The sequence below is a fragment of the Paramormyrops kingsleyae genome, chromosome 5, assembly GCF_048594095.1.
Source record: "Paramormyrops kingsleyae isolate MSU_618 chromosome 5, PKINGS_0.4, whole genome shotgun sequence".
Taxonomy (NCBI): domain Eukaryota; kingdom Metazoa; phylum Chordata; class Actinopteri; order Osteoglossiformes; family Mormyridae; genus Paramormyrops; species Paramormyrops kingsleyae.
Window position 1 is genome coordinate 31188169 of NC_132801.1, and position 22725 is coordinate 31210893.

General features: G+C 36.1%; 2 protein-coding genes across 2 annotated transcripts in view; both read right to left on the reverse strand.

Annotated features, from left to right (window-relative positions):
• Nucleotides 1-5020, reverse strand: part of LOC140590966 (uncharacterized) — a 30871-nt gene extending 25851 nt beyond the window's left edge. The window contains exon 1 of the mRNA XM_072712807.1: nt 4946-5020. The gene's annotated coding sequence lies outside the window, so the exon portion shown is untranslated. The remainder of the gene's footprint in view (nt 1-4945) is intronic.
• Nucleotides 5021-6745: 1725 nt separating this feature from the next.
• On the reverse strand, nt 6746-22423 carry LOC111845464 (uncharacterized). The gene is made up of 30 exons (XM_023814896.2): nt 22228-22423; nt 21973-22085; nt 21732-21838; nt 21439-21588; nt 21022-21236; nt 20832-20917; nt 20572-20699; nt 20331-20456; nt 15398-15588; nt 15051-15142; nt 14783-14913; nt 14492-14616; nt 13929-14040; nt 13635-13847; nt 12870-13040; nt 12584-12730; nt 12014-12063; nt 11725-11857; nt 11481-11563; nt 10289-10415; nt 9918-10108; nt 9590-9680; nt 9386-9506; nt 9120-9298; nt 8816-8971; nt 8587-8723; nt 8364-8497; nt 7741-7835; nt 7355-7601; nt 6746-7263 (listed from the first exon to the last, which is right to left on the reverse strand). Exons 1-30 carry the CDS (start codon nt 22392-22394, stop codon nt 7154-7156), a joined length of 4128 nt encoding a protein of 1375 aa, XP_023670664.2. The 5' UTR covers nt 22395-22423; the 3' UTR covers nt 6746-7153.
• Between the last annotated feature and the right edge of the window lie 302 nt (nt 22424-22725).

The following is a 22725-nucleotide window of genomic DNA, read 5'->3' on the forward strand; positions in this document are numbered from 1 at the left end:
GAGTTGAGGTTGTTGGGGAGGGCTGTTGGGCTGTAACCTGCCACCTGCACGGACCTGTGGATGGTTCACAGCGGCCATGTTCTTGATCCCCTGCCAAGCTGAGGCTTCCTTGTGTGAATTTCTCCTCCTCCTTGTTTTTGTACCTCAGCTTGGCATTCTTTATGGCACGCTTAATCTCCCTGTTTACCTCCTTCTTCTCAGATTCAGTGGCGGTGAAGAATGTCCTCTTCTTTTTATTTCGGATTTCTTTTAGTTCTTTAGTACTTCTTTAGGCTTCTTGTTTGGGAAGATGGTAATCTTCTTGGTGGGGAAGACACTGTCCACACAGAAGGTGACGTATGAGGACACTGTGTCCACCTGCTCGTTGATGTTGCTGGAGGTGGAAAGGAGGTTGTCCCAGTCTGTGGTTTCAAAACATCCTTGCAGAGTTGCAATGCTGTCACTGGTGCACTGCTGGATGTCTTCTCTGTCCTCTTTATGACCGGGGTGTAGACTGTTGCTAGTAGGATGATGTGGTGATCAGTAGAGCCGAGAGGGGGGAGGGCGATGGATCTGTACGCACCAGGAACTGATCCATAGCACTTATCCAGGGAATGATGACCATGTGACACTTCCATTGTTCAGCGGACCACTAATTTTCATAATGGTCTACACTTATTCTGATGGATTTTCCACACCATAGACATACATGCAGCCAATTGATTCAAAGTTGCTTTTCTGCTTTGACTTTTATACATGTGACTATGATGGTTAAGGAATGTATGCTCTGTCAATGATTGCCATGCCAACATTGCCGTAGCCACTATTATTTAATGAAATATCACAAAATTTAGCCATCTTTTTCACTGATGCTCCAGCCAAAGCTTCATCTACCAATGGCAGTCAAAATAATGGTTGACCTAACCAACCAAGAATCTGCCCTAAATGTAACAGGATGTTTTTAAAATGAAAAGTAGAAATGTACAGTATGTTGCAATGGGCTTTCAGGTCACATGGTTCTCAAAATATCAACAGTCATTTGAATTTTTCTGTATAATAAAACTATATGTCAAAATTTGTAGCGGGAGCCCTGCATGCAAAGTTGGGCTTTTAATAAAGAGTTCAATTAAGAGCTTAATAAAGATTTTATGGAGAGATAGATGTGTGTGTGTGTGTGTTGGGGGGGCGGGGGGGTGGAGATCGTAGATGTTGGGTGGTGTGAGGTTAAGGATTCGATGGGGGGCGGGGGTGATGGGGCTGTCCGGGGAATACGTTGTTGTTCTGACATCTGTTTGATATGTAAACAATGTTTGGCTAGATATTTGGTTATATGTTATCATGTACAATCACAATAGCATTTCAATAAAATCACATGGTATTGTAGCTGTCCTAAAGTCTTGTCAAGTAAGTAAAACCTTTCAGAAATGTGCCAAAATGGAAATATATGAGAGGCCCTTTGAGATATACTGTAATACATTATACTACACGCACTAGGGCTGCAACTAACAATTATTTTCATAATCGATTAATCTGTTGATAATATCCCCCCCCTAAAAATCAATTATTAATCGGGGGGGGGGGGGGGTACGAAAACCAATTCAATTTCCAGCATTTTTTAATAACCCAAACTGTCTTTGTACGAAGGTTGTTTCCAGCAACTCACATAAAAAAATAAATGTATGCTACATTAAGAGTACAATTTTTTTTTTTTATTTTGTAGCAGCTGAATCAATGTAATGAAAATCACAAAATCTTTTTTTATAAAGTGCAACCAGCATGGTGCTTTAGATAATGTATTCAGTACTCCAGTTTTTTAAAGTAAAAGCACAGACTACCGCTGCTGCTACTAAGAATATTATTAAATAATTCTCTAATATTATTTAATGTTGATACACACAGTGGTGGAAGAAGTACTGAAGCGTAGTACTTAAGTAAAAGTACAAATATCCTGCAAAATATGTACTCAAGTAAAAGTAGAAGTGCTACATCAACAATCTTACTTAAGTGAAAGTACTAAGTAATTACTTTTAAATTTACTTTAAAGTATTTTTTTAAGTAAAAGTACTCACACAATGGTTTGTCTCAACGTCTCGGGTGTGCCATTTTGTAAAAGAATAGTAGATATACTAACTTACGCCGCTACCGATGTCATTGCTCGTAATAATTACTAGCAACTATACAGTATATGTGTATTGGAAAGTTGGGTGTGCTTATTGCAATACTCTGCAATACTGTGTGTACCCTAACTTAGAATTATGTGGATGACAAGTTATCTACTAGGTATTACCCACTAATATACCATTAAGATAAACCAATCAGGACATGATACATCTTTAAATCATTTATGTACTTGCAAAACTATTCAACACATCTGTTAAGAGCAGTAAAAGGGAAACACAACAGTAACCAAACACTAGTGGTGGTGTGAAGCCATGTTGAACGTCTCGTCTTCTTGAAATCCAGCCAGTCTACCAGCTCCTGCTGCCAATTGACGCGCGCTCTGCCATCATTGGAGCTAATAAAGCCACCTGATTGGTAGGAAATGGCAAACAACGCCAGAACGCAATAGGCTAACTATTTTTTCATGCAAGATTTTGAGGAAATCGCGTTCAGAAAATGTAACGAGTAACGGCATAAATTGTAGAAATGTAGTGGAGTAGAAAGTACAGATAATTGCCGCAAAATGTAATGGAGTAAAATAAAAAGTATGCATTATTATTTTTACTTAAGTAAAGTACAGATACATAAAAATGTACTTAAGTACAGTAACGAAGTATAAATACTTTGTTACATTCCACCACTGGATACACATATGTGACGGGGAGAGAGCACGCGAGGGAGTCTGTCTGCATTTATTACGGACAAAGAAAGTAAACATTTATTGCGGAGAAAAAGCCTTTTCCGCATTTTACGTTAAAAATGCACCGGCTTGCGCTCTCGTGAAACGCCATAGATTTTAGTGACTGAACGGCGCAAATAAGACGATTGGTGAGTAAAAACCCGCGAACGGCAGGCGGCAAATTTCGTTTTAAAACATGTCCGATTGTATGCGCATACTACAGTGATGAACTGTAAATAAGTTTGTTTAATAAAAGGACAAGATATACACCTGTTGTATAGGAAAGGTAGCCGTAAATGACTTCCGTTGTGATCTGGCGCTATATAGAAAATAAAATTAAATAAAAATTAACTTGGGGCACCCGCCTAATAGAATGGTAGGGTAAACACTTTGTGGTATATGTAGCCACATTTGATAATAGCCGATTGTGTTGACATCTTTCTCGTACAACCACGACTTCACCTGTGTTCATGTGCACACATGCGCGTGTGTGAAGGGGCGGGGCGGGTAAAGCGGTCGGCAGTAACGTCATTGGTTGCACTTGAAGTGCGAAGTTATCCAATCCGACAGTAAACGGCTCATTAATAGGAATATTCTAGTGATGGGAAGTTCGGCTCAATTAACTGATTCGATTCTTTCGAACTGTCGGTTGTAATGAATCGATTCTAAAACCGATTCTATGATTCACTTTTTTTTCGTCTTTTTTTGCGCAGACCATACATATATGACTCAACGATCGAATCATAGGATCGTATAATACATTTCTCAAGGTTACTTTATTTGAATGAAAGAGAGCGCTGGTGTTCAACAAAAATGTTGAACTTGACTATTCACAATAAAAAAAACAATATATAAAAAACAGAAAGGGTGTCGATGCTGATTAATCACGCGTGTATATATATTTCTTATTTTCTTTACTTAAGCCAAATTCATGTGCATGAGTATCGAGGACTACATCACAGTTAACTGCAATATTACCAATACAATCACACATACACATACAATGAGCATGAGTAAACTTGCATACGTTGTTGTGTAAACGTCAAAGTTAATAAATATCTTAGTTTGTTCTTTGATGAAAGACATATAGTTTTATTATACAGAAATGCAATAATTTACTGCTGTGATAAATGATGAAGAGCTGCGTTTATTTTATTCCTTTTAACAGCGTAACTGCATTTCCGCAGTAAACGCCGCGAGGGCTCTTGGGATGGGTTCGCCAACCGTTCTTTTGATTCACCGACCGAGTGTCTGAAAACCCGATTCGTTCATCGAACAGATTTTTTTTAGTCACCCAGTGTCCGACAACCCGCATGTTCGATTCGTTCATCGAACAGGCTCTCAGGTTTTTTGGAGTCAGCGAGTTAGAGACCAGGTAGCCTACTCGGCCGTTCGGGTGTTCTCGGCACCAGGCGGAAGTCTACGAACGCAAAAATGACGAATGTAAGTGACGAACATAAGAATAAACCTAAATGTGATAAGACAAGCGCAAACGGAACATGAAAAATACGAAATCGTGGGGGATGCTTTTGGATGTTGAATAGCCAAAGATCAGTTTTAAAAACGTTTTAAAATAATTTTAAAAATCGATTCGTTCAGACTTAGGAATCGGTTCAACCCGTTCCCTAAAAAAACCGAGTTAGAAAGAACGATTCGTTCGCAAATCGGCCATAACTAGAATATTCTCAGAGTTGTGGTCTCGGCTGGTCTCGAAATAAAACCCTTAGTCCATAACAATTAAGAACGAGTACAAATACGGCTGATTCAAAGACAAGATCGAGACCTTCAAAAACTGGTCTTGAGTACCACAACATTTGATATTACTCTAAATTTCTATCATGAAGAAATGAAGCAATGGTATAGTAGTTAACAAGAAATTTAAGGTGGGTAAATTATATGCACAGTGACAGCAGTAAAAACGGTGGGTAACTATTCATATCCCTTAACATAGTGATCTCAAAAAAGGTGCGTAAACGGCGTTTATGTGCATTTACCCTCCACTACACCACTGAATGATTTGCGTTAATTAATCTGAATAATTGCATAAAATAATCCAAAAACTCCACAACGTCACATAATACATATGTCTCTCCGACCTAATTCCAGCTAATTATCGTCAAATACTACCGTTTCTGGAAGAATTAAAACAAGACTCTCCTGTGTCCGCCTCCGCCATTTTTCAAACGTTTTTTTAAATTCTTCCAGAATTCATCACGTAAGCTACTCAAGGCACGGCATTGGTTCTCGTCTCCTTTTTCTTTTATGGCGGTCAGCATCCAGCTTAATGGTGCTTTACTGCTAACACGGCTTTGGTTAGCTTATTGCTCCCAAATTAGGGGGCAGCCACTGTAATTACGTGTATAATAACATAGACCCAACTAATCGATTATTAAATTAGTTGCTAACTATTTAAATAGTTGATTTTAATCGATTAGTTGTTGCAGCCCTAATACGCACCTTACTCTATATATCATATTCGTATTTCCTGTCATTCTCTCATACATACAACACTGTTCTCTTTTGCACAAAAAAAAACTATAGCTACACACATTATATGCCTGCACATATTATATACCTAAACACATTATATGCTTGCTTGATTGTCAGTGTGACAGGATAACAGTATGTGTGGGTAAAGGTAGTTAGTTGTGTATATGAAACAAATATATGTATGAGAATATAATATTTATATACAGAAATAAATAGTACATGTGAATGTAAATAATCATGTGCAAGGACCAAGATGATAAGACAGAATGATACTATTTGTGAATGAGAATAGTGGTATACAGTATGTGACAAAGTCTGATTGCAATGGAAAGGAGTTTGACTATAGAAATGGTACTAAATTCTCAGTTCCTGATTGGTTATCTTTGATGAAGCCCGCCTTCCCAATCATAATTGATTTGACAAGATGGTGGACCAGGAGTGATTCAATGAAACCAATGGTACAGTGGCCCTTAAGGGCAATATTCTGCCAATTCGGAAATCACTTTGAAATTCTTAAAATACATGCAGAACAAAATGCTGCAAATTCAGTTACAGCACAATGGACATTTCTGGGGAACAAGGAAGCAAGATGGACCATTAGGGCTGGGTGGTATATCAAATATTTACAGTATATCGGTATATTTTCAAAATGAGATACAGGTGACACAATACCATTTATATTGATATGCTTTTATCATGTGTTAATTTAGGCCTCTATTAAAGATTTTGAACTGACAACAACAGTATTCCTTCCTGGCTGTAATCAACACAAGAGCTTCCCTGCCCTGTGCCCGCAACCTCCAGGACAGCTCCTGAACCCCTTGACCCTGAATAGGATAAGTGTTTACAGAAAATGGATGGAAAGTATCAAAGGAAATAAACCACAGCAGTGTCCGATCCCAGATTTTGTAACACACATAGCCTAGAATCCCAAACTGTCCTGAGATCTCCCTTGTTTATAATAAGCTTAATTATTAGTCATCTGAGTACCATTACCTGAGGTGATGGTGAAGTTTTTCATCAAACACCACCTTACATCTTGTTCATTAAGAGTTTTGGAGGGAGAGGGTTTGGACCCTATCACAGGAAGCACAGGGCACAGTCTTGGGGTAGACCCTGAATGGCATGCCTATCCAAGGCAGGGATCTCACACATACATACACCCACACACACAATCATACAATAAAGGAAATTTAAAACAAACGCCAGTTTGCCTAACTGCATGTAAACTCCGCCCACAGGGGAGCACTACTGCTACTGCCAGAGCTACTGTACTGAATCAAGTTATATGAAACTTCTGTGTCTCAAAATTGCTACTTCTGTGCCCCATACTTCCTCAATATGCAGATAGGGAAAATGAAGGGATAGCTAAAATGACAGATATTCCATGATAAAACAACAATAATAATGCAGATACAATATGTTGAAAGACAGTGACTGGTTAGAGTTAAATGTTTATTTTATTGAAAGAAAGGAACATTTTTTCCCATAACAAATTTTGAATGTGTTTTTTTCTAAAATTTGATAGATGTTACATTATGTTTACTTTATTTATTTCACACATCTTTACTCTAAGTTTACATGATTACTTAATAGATAACACACTTAACAGAAGACTAAATTGTGTACTATATAACCATATAATGTGTAATTGTACTATATAATTGTTAGTGAAAACATTGTCAAGATACCATTTTGCCCTTTAAAATCATAATAAAAATCATGAGTGAAACTTTTAAGAACACTTTAAAGAGTACAAAGATCAAATGATTAATTTACTTGTTACAATTCAGCATAACAATAGGAATGTATTGCTTCTTTTGTAGGTACAATTCTACATTAAAATCACCACAACAACTGCACAGAAATTATGATTATCCCAATAAGAACAGTTAAAGCCCAACGTTTTGATGCTAGGTGCATTCCTCCATTATTTGGGTTCGTGATCCCGTTGCCTGCAGAATGAGAAGAAAAAAAAGTTATTTGTAATTCCACCAAATATCATGTAACACCTCGAATATTTAAATACAACTACACAAATGTTACCAGCTGTAGATGCATGTTTTGTTGTTGTTGCGGTTGTGCTTTTTGTGGAGTTATTTGCAGAATTGCCAGCTGGTGCAGTTGTTGGAACAGGTCCTGATCTTCCTCCAGTGAGGCCAATTTTCAGGGTGTTCAGGTCAGATTGAAACTGATTTGCAATCCATTGATGTAGTATTGAAACATTCTTAAAAGTTTTCAGATCAGGTAAGCATGTACCCAGGAGGCCTTGCACTTCTTTCACAGTAAGATTCTTAAAAAAGAAAATGATACTTGCATTAATCACAATGTTTTTCTTGGCAAATGAATAAGTAATTGTACACTTTGTACAAAATATCATTGGAAGTATATTTAAACTTAGAATGTTAAAATGTTGAAAAATGCAAACTAACCATGATAACATCTGTGTTAAGGTTCTGGAAAGTCAATATATCCATGCTTATTTTCATGACAGAGAGATTCCTTATGTCTGGCAGATTCGCACCACCTATAATTGCAAAATTAATATTAGTAAACAGCCGTATGAAGGGTTATTTACAGTACTGAATCACTACAAAGTGTGCTATTTTGATGTGTTTTGGGTATGCGCAATGTGACTGCCTTAATAATAAGTATTATTGATTACAATAAGAATAAAAAATCTGTAAAATAGCCACTAGGTTTTGGCAGTGAACCAGACCAGGCAGAGAGGTATTATTTTGTTTGCTTGCCTCCTTATTTTCTTTGATATTTAGAAAGTTGTGTGCCCCTAAACCCTCTTTTGGATTTAATTGAATTTTAGTTTTACTGAACAGTAGTCCATTATTTATTTTATAATGTTTGATGCTGAAAACCTTGGTTCAGTTTTCCAAGGTGTTATGCCTTTCACAGGAGCGATTTAGAGGACAGTCAAATTAATGGTTATACAGGATTGAAAATATTTTTATTTATATTGCCACTAGATAAACTTTACTTTCACACACAAATAAGCTTACGTAGACTATGCACTTATATATGTATTATAATTATGTCTTACCTAGATACGGCCTGGTTAATTGATAAAAAGCATCAGCTTTACTCTTGTAAGTGCTAAAGAAGGTGATGGCCTTTTGGTAGAGCAGATTCTTTTGCTGAGTGGTGCAAGATGATATATCTAAAGGTTTGGCATAGCTGTTGGGAAAAAATGGTAAAAATTCACATGAAGTCTCTTGTTCAAGTATAATTCAACATTATCCCATTATTACAGGGGCATTTCTTACCCAAGGCTGCTTGAATTTATGGTCTCAAGTATACTGACATCCAGACAACACAGGTTTTGTCCACCGATTGAATTCAATTCAAGTGTTCCCAGACTTTTGCCTGCAGTTCCTAAGTACTTTGTGATGATGGCCTTACTCTAAAATACAACAAGAGCAACATCATCAACAACAACAACAACAACAATAATAATAATAATAATAATAAAGCAGAAGAACACTGAATTATCACCATATCTGGTTCCCATTGTCCGAGAGACGGGTTCATCAAAGCAGACAGTGTATCAATTGTAGTGATGTTCCATTTATTGATGTCACTTAATGAAGCCACATGGGAAATTGACCCAAGCAATTGAACATTTCCATCTGGAATACCTGAAGGGTATGCCTGGATGACAAGAACAACATTACATTGTTTATATACATTTACGGTTCTTGATCATCTTTTATTATAAGTGGTCATAATCTTTATATTGACAGCAGTAAATTTGTCAATAGATGCAATAGAAAAAATTAAACGAATTGAAATTAATTGCCTGGTTTAATTTGGCGAGAACAGCTTTCTGAAGGTCTGTAGCAACAACTTTTGTTGCCAAGGTTGCCAAATTGTCTATCACAAGCTTAACATCCATACAGTTGAAGTCCGTCAACCCAAATCCGAACGGGAAAGATGCGTCGTTTATTTGAATCTGAGTAATGCTGTTACCATTGCATTCTGTGATATGAAAAAACAAGCATAGTTAACATTTATTTGAAAATGTCATAGAATATATATTTTGATAAAGAAGTTAAATAAACTTACCTGCAGCCCGTTTACTTCTAACAGAATTCAGCATCTCAAACAAATTTCTCAGTTTTTCTATGTCAACTCCATTTTTCCTTAATTGTGGCAGGAATGACCTCAGGAACTGTTGTTTCACAGACTGCCAAAAACAAACAGCATTGTTGGTTTCTTCTTAATAATTTTCAACCATTAGAAATAAAAGTTACTTTTTGAAAAACATACCTGTCCGAACATGCTCCAGAATTGCGTTGTTAGGTACAATGGAAGTGTTTCAAGATTGTACAGGGTTTGTACATTCCATGCTGAGGCATTTCTAAAATGGAAAAGAAAAAAATATATATATTAAAAATATATATACTTAAACATTAGATTTATATGCATATATTTCATACTTCCATCATCTATTTTCATAATTTATATATTGACATCTTTTCTTTGTCTATTTAAATGAACAAGAATATACTTTACTCCATGACGCTGACCAGGAGTTATTGAAAGATTAATGTATGATGGAAAATATGCTTTATTTAGCAATATCTATGTTTAATACCCATATTTGGTTGCACCAGTAAACAGCAGATTCTCCATAGCTGTGACTTGGTCCATTGAGAAGTTGTTACAGTTCTTTAGTTTCTCCAGGATCAGGGAATCAGAGTTCTCAATATAGGACCCATTAAGTGTACAGACCATATTCCCAAGCACCTCCACGTTGTCTGCACTGAGGATTGTGCCTGAAATGCCCTGGAATAAATCACAAAATTTGTTGAAAGTCTGGTGGTATTATTTCAAACAATGGGCAATTGTTTGCATTGTATTATTATTATGCATTGTAATTCCTTCCGTATTTAGAGGTACACACAAAAGTAACCAGCTATGCAGTTTTTACACAAATCAAAGATATCAAAGAAATGTATTACTCACAAGACAGCTTTTCGCCTCATCCAGCAAAGTGGTATCTATATTGAGGACTGCAGAGGGGATACTAAAATCTGCTGTTCCAATTGCAGTGAAATACGACTTACATTGTTGTTGTCCAACCTGTGCATAGCTACAAAACCAAAAATACAAAACTTAAAATTCACTATACATAAAATGCTATGGCAAATACTCTTCATTACTAATTATTAGTTTTCATAAACTGTAAAAATTAGAGATGCACCAATACCATTTTTTTCAGACTAAGTATGAGTACCGATGCTCACTTTCTGTTACTCACCAATACTGATACTAATCACAGCTGTTCAATGTCTAAAAATAATATGCAATATTTTAACCTAAAAATATTGGCAGAAACAATGATATTGAAATACCCTCCCACTACAGCACCAAGTGGGGCACTACATTTTTTGCCCAAAAAAATGTGAAAGCCTGGACAAAATGATATACAGACAATATAGATATACATATTATCATCTCTGTGGAAAACGATGGTTTGGTGGGTTAATTATGATTTAAAATCATGTCACTTTAAAACCTCTAAAGCAGTGGTTCACAAACTTCTTATACTGTGTAACACTTAAGAAAGCATTATTCTCTCTGCATACCACCAGATTGATTCTGGGTAAGAGCTGCTGTTATTTTTACTACACAAAGTTTATTGTTTGACATTTTCTCTCTCTGTGCCAGTGTTTGCTGCACATTGGGTTTTTGCAGATTGTTGCTGCTGGTAGCAGTTTCATGATACTCGTGATTTCTTATGTTTAGTGTTTAGATGTTTAATTTAGATTACTTGTGTGAACCTGATTTCATACCTCCTCTTGATAGTTTAGTAGAGCATAGTTTGCTATGTTTTGGATTTCGTTGTTAACTCTGAAGTATTTCTGCACTGCAGAATTTTTGTCCTGTTTATTTTGCTTGTTAATGAGATCAGTAGTATGTCATTATGTGGTATCGATTATAGGCATCGGCACATTATCATAAGGATGACTGCGAGGACATGAGCACGGTATCGGATCTGATACCGATGCTAGTATTTGTATCAGTGCATCCCTAGCAAAAATAATGCATTATATTATGTAACGATTAAATTTGTTAATTTTAAAAATAAAAAAAAAAACAGTTTGACACTAACAAATTATACAAAACAATATAACATGCAACATAACCAACTTACTTATAATATAGCAACATGTCTGAAGGATATTCTGTAAAGTTAAGCGATTCCTCATCTTGAATGTAACTGTTCATGCAAGTTAACTATGAAAGAAAGACATTTTGATTAATTAATGACACTTAAAGTACAAGGCCTTATACTGTCAATTTACACGTGTCATTTTACATGTAAAATAGCTTATCCTAATCTGCAAATCAGGTATTTAGCAAAATTTCAATTTATACACAAATAATTGTACACTTACTTGCGTTTCTGTTAGCTTCACTTTTTTCCGGTCTGGTCTTAACCTGGAAGCTTGGATGAGCTGTGTAACTTTGGAAACTTCAAGATGGCTCACTGCATTGCACGTAAATCCTTGCAATATGGAAGGTGCAAGTCTGTAATAATATAAAATGTTATTTAATTACTTTTAACAATAGTTATATATGGTAACTGGAATAACTGCATTAATAACAATAATAGTCAGTATAATAAATTTCCAAAGATTTAAGATCTGTTTTGCAAGTGATTAGCATATATGTATAAATACTTACTCTTCAACATCCTCAGTAGCATTTACAATTGTCCCGAACAACACAATAGCCTGCAAATGAGAAATACTGTATCAGAATGTGAGATATTGCGATCTATGGTCAAAAAATTATTATAAATTTTATAAACGAAGTATTTAACATCTCCAGTCATTATTGGTCCAAAAGCTTCACAGTATGAGAGAGGTAAGGACAGCGCATTGCTGCACCCATCACACGACAAACCACCTCAGGGATGAGAACCTGTGTGCAGCCATGCAGTGGGCGATACCTCAGCACCACACTAGTCCGAATGGAGCAGTGTGAGATTTTCCCAGTGCATCCTGCCACCAACCCCCAAATTCTCCCAGTGAGTTGGAGGACCTGCTTGCAGGGCTGGATGTAGGTTAATGTCATACCCAGGACAAAGCAATTCTAGGTTAAGGCCTTACTCAAAGGCCCCACGGAGTATAATCACTAATGGCATTCAAACCAACAACCTTCCAATTGCTGGCATGGATCCCTATCAGAGCCTCCACTCCACCCATACCACAGTATTAAAAAAATGTAAAAGGAAAGATTATGTTGAATTACCTGTTCTTGATCCCATGCTTTCACATTGATTGCAGTTATTTGAACATCGTTTTCAGAGAAAACCAACAGAGGTAGTGGTATTTTCGAGGCCAGTTCATCAGGAACATTCTGCATTATTTTACTGGGGTCTTGACTGATGGTGATAATCTTAAAGGAAGATACAAAAGCAATACTAATCAGAATATAAACTGAAATATAATTACTACTCGTGTATATATATATATATATTTGCTGAAAATTACAGTTTCGGATATTGAAATCAGTATTTTGTTAATAATTGGCTTACCTTTGAAACGTAAACATCCTGTACAATTTCGGGTGCTTGGATCATGTTATTGATAAAATTTTTATTTTGAGACGTAATGATGATCTCAGACGTGGGAATGCTGTCAAACATTGTTGTTGGAACACCACTTATTAGACTTCCCAACGACAGCAAGCTGGCAGCACTGTCAATCTGTAGATGACAAATTTGGATGAATATTATTTGCTAAGTATTTATTCATTGTGTATTAAAAGACATATATTTGGACAGAACGTGTGGATATGCTAGTGCACCAACAATTTACTATGGTCTAAAACCACTTTTCAGTTTCATTGTGTAACCCCTGTACACTAGATACACTAGGTTCAGGGTCCACAACAAAACTACCTGGGCTAGGACACTCGTCAAATTGGTTACCATTCTACGCTTAATGGGGTAGACGAGTGGTTTTTTTAGTGACTAGAAATTGGTTTGGATTAAACCTTCGCAAGCTAAGCAGTATAAGTTTGTTTAGACTATGCAATTGATATCATTATTATTTTATGAGCAATGCATTCTAAACTTTCAGTCCATTCTACTAATAATACCAACATTAACACTGTATCTATTGGTATATTTGTTTGTTTACAGAATTAAGAGGGAAAAAAAGCTGAAGTACATGGATTTGTTCCTAAACACAGTTGGCATCATTCTCAGCTACATGCTTTTAGGACTTAAGTGCATGGGGGAATTGACCCCTAAAAGATGACCACAAATGGAATGTAGTATGAAAGAAAATGACTTTACCTTATAGCCCCCTGCCGTGATGGTATGTATGATTGCAGTGGTCTGGTCCAGGCTCCAGCCACTCACATTACTCAGTGTTTGTAGAGAGGACACAAGAACACTGACTGAAGTTGAGGAAAGTTGTGAGACTGTGAGCGCAGAGTTATCCTGTCCTAAGTTTATGATGGTATTTACATTGACCGTCTGGATATTTTGTACCAAAGCTGCAGCACTCTGAAAGGAAGGTGTTCATAGTTAGTTTGTAATCATGACTATAAACAGTACTCTATATATATGAAGAAGTAGAACCCTCACCTCAGAATTATTGCAGAACTTGTTCAGTATATTCAGAATACTGATGCTCTGAGTCTGATTTTGATTCATGTACACTGATATTTGGACTTTACAAAGAAACTGACCTGGGAGACTAAAGTATGAGAAATAAAACAAGCACAAAGAAAAGTGAAATTACGTATTATTATTATTATTATTATTATTATATGACATACTGTTACGGTTAGTCCTGTTGACCCACCAGTTTGAATTTACTAAAATTAATTTAGACTGTGTAATCATTTTGTTAGCTAGCTTTGTTCTTGTTTAAGGCTAAAACGATTTGGCCCAATATAATTGTAATAATTCATTAATGTTAGCTGTATCTGTTTCCGAGAAGAGAATACATACAGAATTAATACAAAATATATACTCTAAACTTATCCAAATAATCATTGTTTTCAATGAACAGTCAGTAATATAACTGATAAAAAGGAGAGCTTTGCCATCACCTAGGATAAAAACTAGTATTAGACATGCTTGCTTTCAAAACTTTGCATTTTGTGAATATGATTACAAGCATACACTTATTCAAAATTACTTACTTCAGTGGGTCAAAATTAGGGCTGTACTTATAAATTTGGGAGGTGCAAAAAGAGACGACATCCTCAGGTAGTGTTTGGCTGCTAAAGAGTTGAATATCTTCAGGGTTCACCAAGAATAATCCCATCTGTCAGAACAAACAATAAATATATTATGGTAAATGAGACATTACTCAAAAAAGACATTTATATATATATTTTGAATGTATATCAGGACCATCCACATTTGTTCACTACAATTCACATGCAGAATTGATCATTTATTTGAGTGAGTATAAAAGGAAAACAACATACTTCATCAGTGGGGACAAATGAGATGAGATCATCCAAAGACATGAATGAGATGAATGTATTGAGGTTATTGACAAACCAAGCAGCTGAATTCATTTGTGGATCAGTAGAATCATAACATTTTGGCTTTGTGCCTTTAATGAAAAGAAACAAATACAAACATAATACATGTGTAATGATTGGTACTCAGATTAACATTTAACATATCTGAACAATACAATTTTTATGAAATATAAAAAAACAAAGCATTTTTCCGCGAAAAATGATTTACCTGAGTTCAGATAGTCTTTAATAGTATTATAAACATCTTTCTGGGTAAAGTCTGAGTTGATGTAGTTGTAACTCTCTCCAAGGTAGGACACGCTGAAAAACAATAAACCAATAAAAGTAAATATACTTATTAATCAACTCCAATAAAATTCTCCAACAAATCAGGGAGCACCTGAAAATGTGCTGTTGAAAAATTAAAATTCTCCAGTAATACAAGAACTGGAGAACCATCCAGCACAATAAATGTTCTGCCTCTATTACTTCAATTAAAATTACTATGAAAATTCCTAGTCTGTGGCACTTTGACAGTTTCTGCATAGCAATAAGCTTTTTAAAAAAAGTGCTTACAATTTCCAAAACGATGGACAGCTGGCAGTTTGTATTTCAGAGAAACTGATCAGATCCTTTGTAAGGAATTTCAAGTAGTCTTTCAGTGTGTTGTCAAACCATGCATCAGCATCTACTTGTGTCTCACTACTCAGGGCTAAAGGCCACACACAAAATAAGATTTGTTGTCTCAAGGAATCTGGAACATTCACCTGCAAAAAAACAAAGTTTTTGTCAAAAATTCAGAACATTACGCTATGAAAGAAAAACTGAGACCAATCCAGCCTACACCACTCACACAAAATCAAAACATCAATAATTTAAGTATTAGTACTACAAATGACAAATGACACAATATAATTTTTTTCTGGTTCAATCCCGATATAAAAATTTTGAGTATCTATCTGTCAATACCAATATCAATTTGATTTTATTCCCCCTTTATCAACTACTAAGCATTAAATGAGACATTTGTATCAATACACTTCGATTAACATGGCAAATAATCTGCCTTTAGTGCTGCAGCCAAATTAAATATAATAAAGAAATTAATTATAAAAATATCCCCGACTAACCATTCCTACTCAAAAAGTACATACTGTATAAGTCTTCAGTAGAAAGCTACAATGGAGTGCAGACAAAACTTTTAAGTAGCAATTAACCAAACTTTACAAAGAATACAAGTCTGAAGACATGTAGTCTGTACAAATTTTACTGTGTTCAGACATCAACACTAGCCTTGCATACATTGCACCCTGCAGTTTTGCTTTTTCTTTCATCTGCATAAAGTACAATAATCCCTTTACATTCACGAGATTCGGGGTGAGAAGATGCCTGCGAATGTGAAAATTTGCTAATAATACTTGGGCAACCCTAATCTCATTGTCTGCTAGCCTGAAAGATAATATAAAAAGTCTATACTGTATATTACCAATTTATGAACAAACAGTACTGCACTGTACACTGTGCATGTCAAATTACTATTTCTTATCAAGCCCTTTTTATATAACATACAAACATAATTGTGTACAAAGTTAGTACTGTACGCACTGAGAACATTACATTTTGCACCAATTATTAGTAAATGAAAAATTAATGAGTAGCCTCTGGCTGCAACCTGCAGGAAGACGGGACATGTCCGTCAATTTTGGAGATTTTTCTAATTATATAAATTATTCAGATTTAATGGATTTCAACATTACTGGGGTATAGTATTTTCCCCTTTAAATTTTCCCCTTCTTTTTCACACTGTATCAAAATGTATTCATATTTCATAAGTTTTGCTACGTATCTTATTACACTGAAGTTTTTCCGTAACGGGAAAAGCCACACCCATGTCCAACACATCTTCAAGTGGAAGCCAAAATGTGAGCTGAAGCGAACTCACAGAACTGAACAATAATAAACAATAATAAAGTTTGTATCCCAGTATAATTCCGGAGCTATTAGTTATTTCATTGTCAGTAATAAAAATATTCTAAAATATATATGTAGAAAACAGAAATTTAAGAGGTGGTTTTGAGTTTTTACTATTTTTGTTTTTTGATTATGATTACCAAATTGTTTTACTAAAAGTTATAGAGAATGTGACAGATATAAGGACAATTTATGCCAACAACAGACACAACCCTGGATGGAATTTGTGTAAAAAATACTGCGTTATAACTGTTAATTATGCAAGAAAATAAGCAGTTGATTGATGTTGTGGCTGTATTCATAACAGGGACATGACTGGCAAATGGTGTTTTATCGTATTGCAACACCCAGCATTGCAATATGCCAAATTTGGGTGCAGTTACACTATCTTTGATAACTGTGTTACAGAAATGTGCAATACCAAAAGTGTGGCCCTGGGAAAAGAAAAATGTTATATGTTATATTTATTTTTTAACACCTATAAGATGATGCAGCATCCAAAGACTGCTTGCTGTTTCCTGTGTGGAAACCTGGACACGGGCTCCTCTTCGTAAGTCTTTCAGTATGTTTGTTAATTCACTTTCTTTTTTGCTACTGGAACATCAACTACTTTTTAAATAACATATTTCAAGTTGCATCTTAAGTTTGGGCAAATATTCTTCAAAAGTAACATTTAATAAAAACAAGTCAGCAATGTTTCTGTGCTTTGATATTAAGAGTATGCTTCTGTATCTTTTCCCACGGGCTGCATTGGGTGCGGGAGCACTTACCGTGTCTGTGTTTCCTTGTCATTAATACACACACATGTGACATTGACTGCACACATGTGACTGAACTACATTTCAAGTTTTATCAGACTTTCATTCCCACTGTTGCTGCATTTAGCTCAACATGCCATAGTACAACGAGGTGATAGTACGATAGTACTAAGGTGAATTTAAGGATAGATTTAGATACTGTTGGCCAGGGTTCGAATTACGGGGGAGCTAAGGGGAGCTCGGCTCCCCTGAAAAGGACCTGGGCTCCCCTGAAAGCCTACTTTGAGACATTTAGGGGGAGCTCTAAAACACTTTCCATTTTTTGTGTCGCATATAGATTTTGATTTTCTGTACATTAAGGTTCCTGAAATAAATGATGATATTAAAAATGTGTCAATGTTGTGTGTTTATTCGCTCATTACATTACTATTTCCGAACACTATTTTCCGCTGTCTCCTGCTGTGACCATCCATGCGTGGCGGCGCTGCACTGAAATTACCGTATTTTCGGACCATAAGATGCACTTTTTTTCCCCCAGAAGTGGGGGGAAAAAGTCCCTGCGTCTTATGGTCCGAATATTGCTCTGCTCACGTGCTTTAACCTTCTTGGTTCGAGTGCATTGTACAGCGTACTTTTCGCGTCTATTTCAGTTTATATCTCACTGAAATCTTAATGTAGAATAATGAAAAAACGCTGGCTTCTGTCTTTTCAAAATTACGTTAAATTAAAAAAAATTTTTTTTAAATCAAACCATGTCACCTTACTTTGTTTTACCTGCATCGGGGGTGTGTAGTACCGCTGTCACCCGAAGATCGCTATTCACATTCTAAATAGCCGCATTAGCGCGTATTCAAATCGCATTCGCATGGTAATTTGCTGAACAACGCAGCGGTGAAACGCGATCCAGATACATCCCCATCAGCGCCATAAAAGGGGGGAGGGATGTGGCCAGGTAAGGATGGTTGACATAAAATATTTTAGGACACTATTTGGTTCAGAATTTTTTTTTTCTTCATTTCCCTCCTCTAAAACTAGGTGCGTCTTATGGTCCGGTGCGTCTTATGGTCCGAAAATTACGGTACTACGTTTACGTCACCACTCGAACTTCTCACTGAGTTGGTATTTGAATGTTAGCTTAACTTCAAGTTCAAAACATAACTGTTTAAAATGCCCGAACATGCACCAAAAGCGTTAAAGTCAGTCAGGGAGGATCGGTAAATACGGCTCCCCCGAAAGCCACTTTGTAATTCGAACCCTGCTGTTGGCTGTACTCCAGGTGTCAGAAGTACACATCCCATTTAATTTTTTTTTAACTTAACTTTTAACTTTTTGAAGCTACCATATTTACACAGATTTATGGATAGAGGGATAGAATGTAAGGTAACTTCCCCTCTGATCCTCTTATAGATCCAGTGGTGCTCAACTGGCCAACTAAACACTTTCTCTTTCTCACTCAATTAGCATCTTAATTAATCACCTTGTCTCTTTGGCTTAAATTTTTTATTTTATTTCACAACCTGGCTAATGACCCTTAGAAATTAATTTTATATATTTGCTTTAACCATAGGTATAACCTAATTCAACTTATGGAAATAAGTTTTTGATTTCTTTAATTTTAATGTTAGCACAGAAATAACGTACATTGCCTTTGGAAATATACTAGAGGATAATTATTTGCATTAAAAATACTGATTGGGAAAAAGTCAACAGAAAATAATGATGACTTGAATACTTTTGCAAGGCACTGTGTACTTGATAGCAGTGGATTTTATTACTGCTTTGCATTCTTTGGCTGTATTAATACTAATCCACATATTAACCAATCAATATGGGCAAATATTATATATATATAATATATAATATGTTCTGGTCATCATATGGGTGACATAAAACAAACAAAAAATATAATCTTAAAACATCTAATTCCTAATGAGACCACCATGCGACTGTTGTGGCTGTGACCAACAATGATGCACAGTCACACACTGCATAATGACGTTTCAGTCAGTGAGGGACCACAGCCTATGTGATGGTGGTCTTCTAAGATTTTCAATAATAATACTGTACTTGATAATAACTATATTTATGTACTTACGATACTGTACTTTTTATCATTATTTTAGAGTGGATCTTTTTACTTATTAAATAGGAAAAGGTTCACTGTAAAACAGTATCCCATGTTGTGCATATCATGTAAGTACAGTCTATGATGTTCGCACAACTAACAAAGAAATTGGAAAAGTGCTTCTTGAGAATGTCCTTGTGACACGCGTAAATCAAGAGCTGCAAAGTGCTTCTTGAACGTACAGCATGATTGACAGGCTCAGGTTGGATGTGGGTGGAGTTGAATGTCCAAACCCACCTTCCTGCAGCTAGCAGCAAAACATACTTGAAATTAACGGTACCGAAAAGTTAAAAAGTTACTGCAAGAAAAGCGAGATTTCAAGGTCACAAAGACAGCTAACACATGAGTCAGACTGGTTGTCAAAACAATGATGTGTGGCATACCCAAGCCAAGACTTTTAATATTAACACCTCCAACGCACATGCGTTGCTGAGCAACTAGAAATCACATGACTCAGTTCTGTTTATGGTATGTTGCATTAAGGCTATGAGCATTATCACTATTATATCTGATAGGTAACTGGATCGGTCTTTAACCCCCCCTCCCCCCGCTAATATCTGATCCAGCCTACATTGCTAGTATTGGCCCGAAAGCAACAGTGGGTATGGGACTGGATCTCTAATTAGTACTTTAGCTAATATTATCATGTACTTACAATTTCCAAGAAGTGGCTGATACTTTTGTAGTTTGTTAATAAAATACATAGATCTGTGGTGTTTCCAACAAAACCGGGCTGCTGAAGCAAGATTTCCAGCTCAGATTCAAGAATGGAGTTGATCAGCTGCAGAACAACAATAACAAGTTTAAAAGTCTGCCATGGTCCTGGATAATGCAATAGTATTGAAATATAAAATTGATTGCTACACCAGAATGTCAAATTCAAGAAAAAAAAATACCTTGGGCTGTTGTCTTTTTGGCATTAACAAAAGAAAGTCGGTTAAATCAGGAAATCCGAAGTCATTGAAATATTTTTTCAGGAACAGATAGAAGCTGCCATTTGTATAGCACTGCATTGCACTTGGTTCTGCAAACAAACAACAGTTAGAAATTCTTGAAAAAAGCTATGTTGTTCCAATATATATATCAAATATACACACACACACACACACAATGATTAATACTTCATATTGATATGAATATATCTGAATTGACAGACCTTGGAGTAAGAGCATTATGTTATTGTAGATTTCTTTCTGTGTAGCATCATTCAGTGAAGAGTGAACTTGGTTAAGTATATCAATACTGAAAATTCAAAAGCAGGAAAAACTTATGAACATCAAACAGCACAGAAGGAAAACTCTTAACCTCAGAGTTGCAATAAAGGTAAAGATTATTTCAGCACTTACGCTTCTTGGCTTATGTTGCAGTTCCTGTTCCTCACAATGTTAAAGAAAGGAGCCACCTGAGATGAATTCAGACTTGGGAGCAAAGGCCTCAGCCTTAATTTAAGCCATAAAAGAATTTCGTTGTTTGAGACACCAGGTGATGACAAATTCCCTCTGTCAAACACCACTTGGAGCAATGTTGATTTTATTTCTTGGCTGTAGTTTCCTTCATTTTTCTGCAATCATGAATCAAAAAAAGAAATGAACAAACGAGCATTTGAGTAAATACAATATAAACAAACACACAAAAGGGGCAACAACATGTATATTTATGTAGCTATACTTGCATTTTTGCAACAGTTAGAAAACAGATAACACACAAATATATGGTTATCATTCCATTTTTACTTGCTTGTAACATTTGATGACAATGTATACCTGAATAACTGGAGATACAATGTCAAAGAATGGTCCTATAAAGGAGAAATGAATCATTGCCATAATTTTGATGATATCATCTGGTCGCTTCAGCTCCCCAGGAGTGGCTACGAACTGCGCCAACTGTTTCTGAGTGAGAATACTATCCTCCTAAAAACAGATCAAAGCATGTTTAAAAACATATAAGATTACTTCAGTGTAATAAGATACGTAGCAAAACTTATGAAATACGAATATGTTTTGATACAGTGTGTGAAAAAGAAAGGGAAAATTTTAAGGGGAAAATACTATACCCCAGTAATGTTGAAATCCATTAAATCTGAATAATTTATATAATTAGAAAAATCTCCAAAATTGACGGACAGCCACTCAGAATCATCATTGATATTCTCCAGGCAGGCTGAAGGGTAAGAAAATGTTTATATCCAGATCAATGACTTGTTTAACATACGTTAAGCTGCTGAATAGCAAAAGACAAGAATTGTCATAACAAAATGTATCCACATGAACAATTTCAGGTTGCTGCAATCCTACCTGGATCATGCTTTTGGAAAATGGCTTCCTTGAGGTATGCAACCAAAGCCTTGGTGATTTCCTGGATTCGATCAGATGTCATTTCTGGGAAGACCTTGTCCATTCCAACAACACTATAAAAGAAGACAAAGTGGAGATGAGTGCTTTACAGTTCTCCGGTACATCTGTCAGACTCAGTTGTTTGGTTACATTCACGTTGTCCCAAAAAGACAATATGCATCAAAATTTTCACAGTGAAACTGGTGAATGACTCACATGACTTGGTACTCGGTGCAATTGACGTAAGAGAGTGTAATGGAAAGCATCTCGCCGGTGAAACTGGGAAGGAGAACTGTCAGCTTGACAGTGAACCAATCGGCCCAGTCCTGCTTATCAAATTCATGGAATTGTTCCCTGATGACTGAGAAGGTCCGATTCATCATGACATCCCGTACTGCAGGTGTGATATCTGGAAGCTGGACATGCACAAAAGAGATAATTGAAATTTCCCATCCAGGAGCACTAAGGTGTTGCATTTGGTCATATATAAAACAATTCAGTGGACTTTGGATTTGCATCTCAAGGCGCTCACCTCTGGGCTTTGGGCCAGTTCCGTCAGAAATACGTCGATGTTCTGGAAGGAGTTACCAGTCTCCAAGTGGTCAAAGACAGCATCTATCTGGCCTGTGTTGCTCAGTGCACCAGAGCTCAGTAGCATGTCAGCAGTTTGGGCTGGTGTTAGTGTTGCTAGTGATTCAAACTGGAAAAGGACCA

Excerpts from the sequence above, each read along its gene's own strand:
- LOC111845464 (XM_023814896.2), bottom strand. The coding sequence starts at position 22,394 with ATGATGAATCGGACCTTCTCAGTCATCAGGGAACAATTCCATGAATTT. Across the intron at positions 9,681-9,917 it reads ACTGGTGCAACCAAATATGG|AAATGCCTCAGCATGGAATG; the intron begins GTATTAAACATA and ends TTTCCATTTTAG. Across the intron at positions 9,507-9,589 it reads TCTGGAGCATGTTCGGACAG|TCTGTGAAACAACAGTTCCT; the intron begins GTATGTTTTTCA and ends TGTTTTTGGCAG.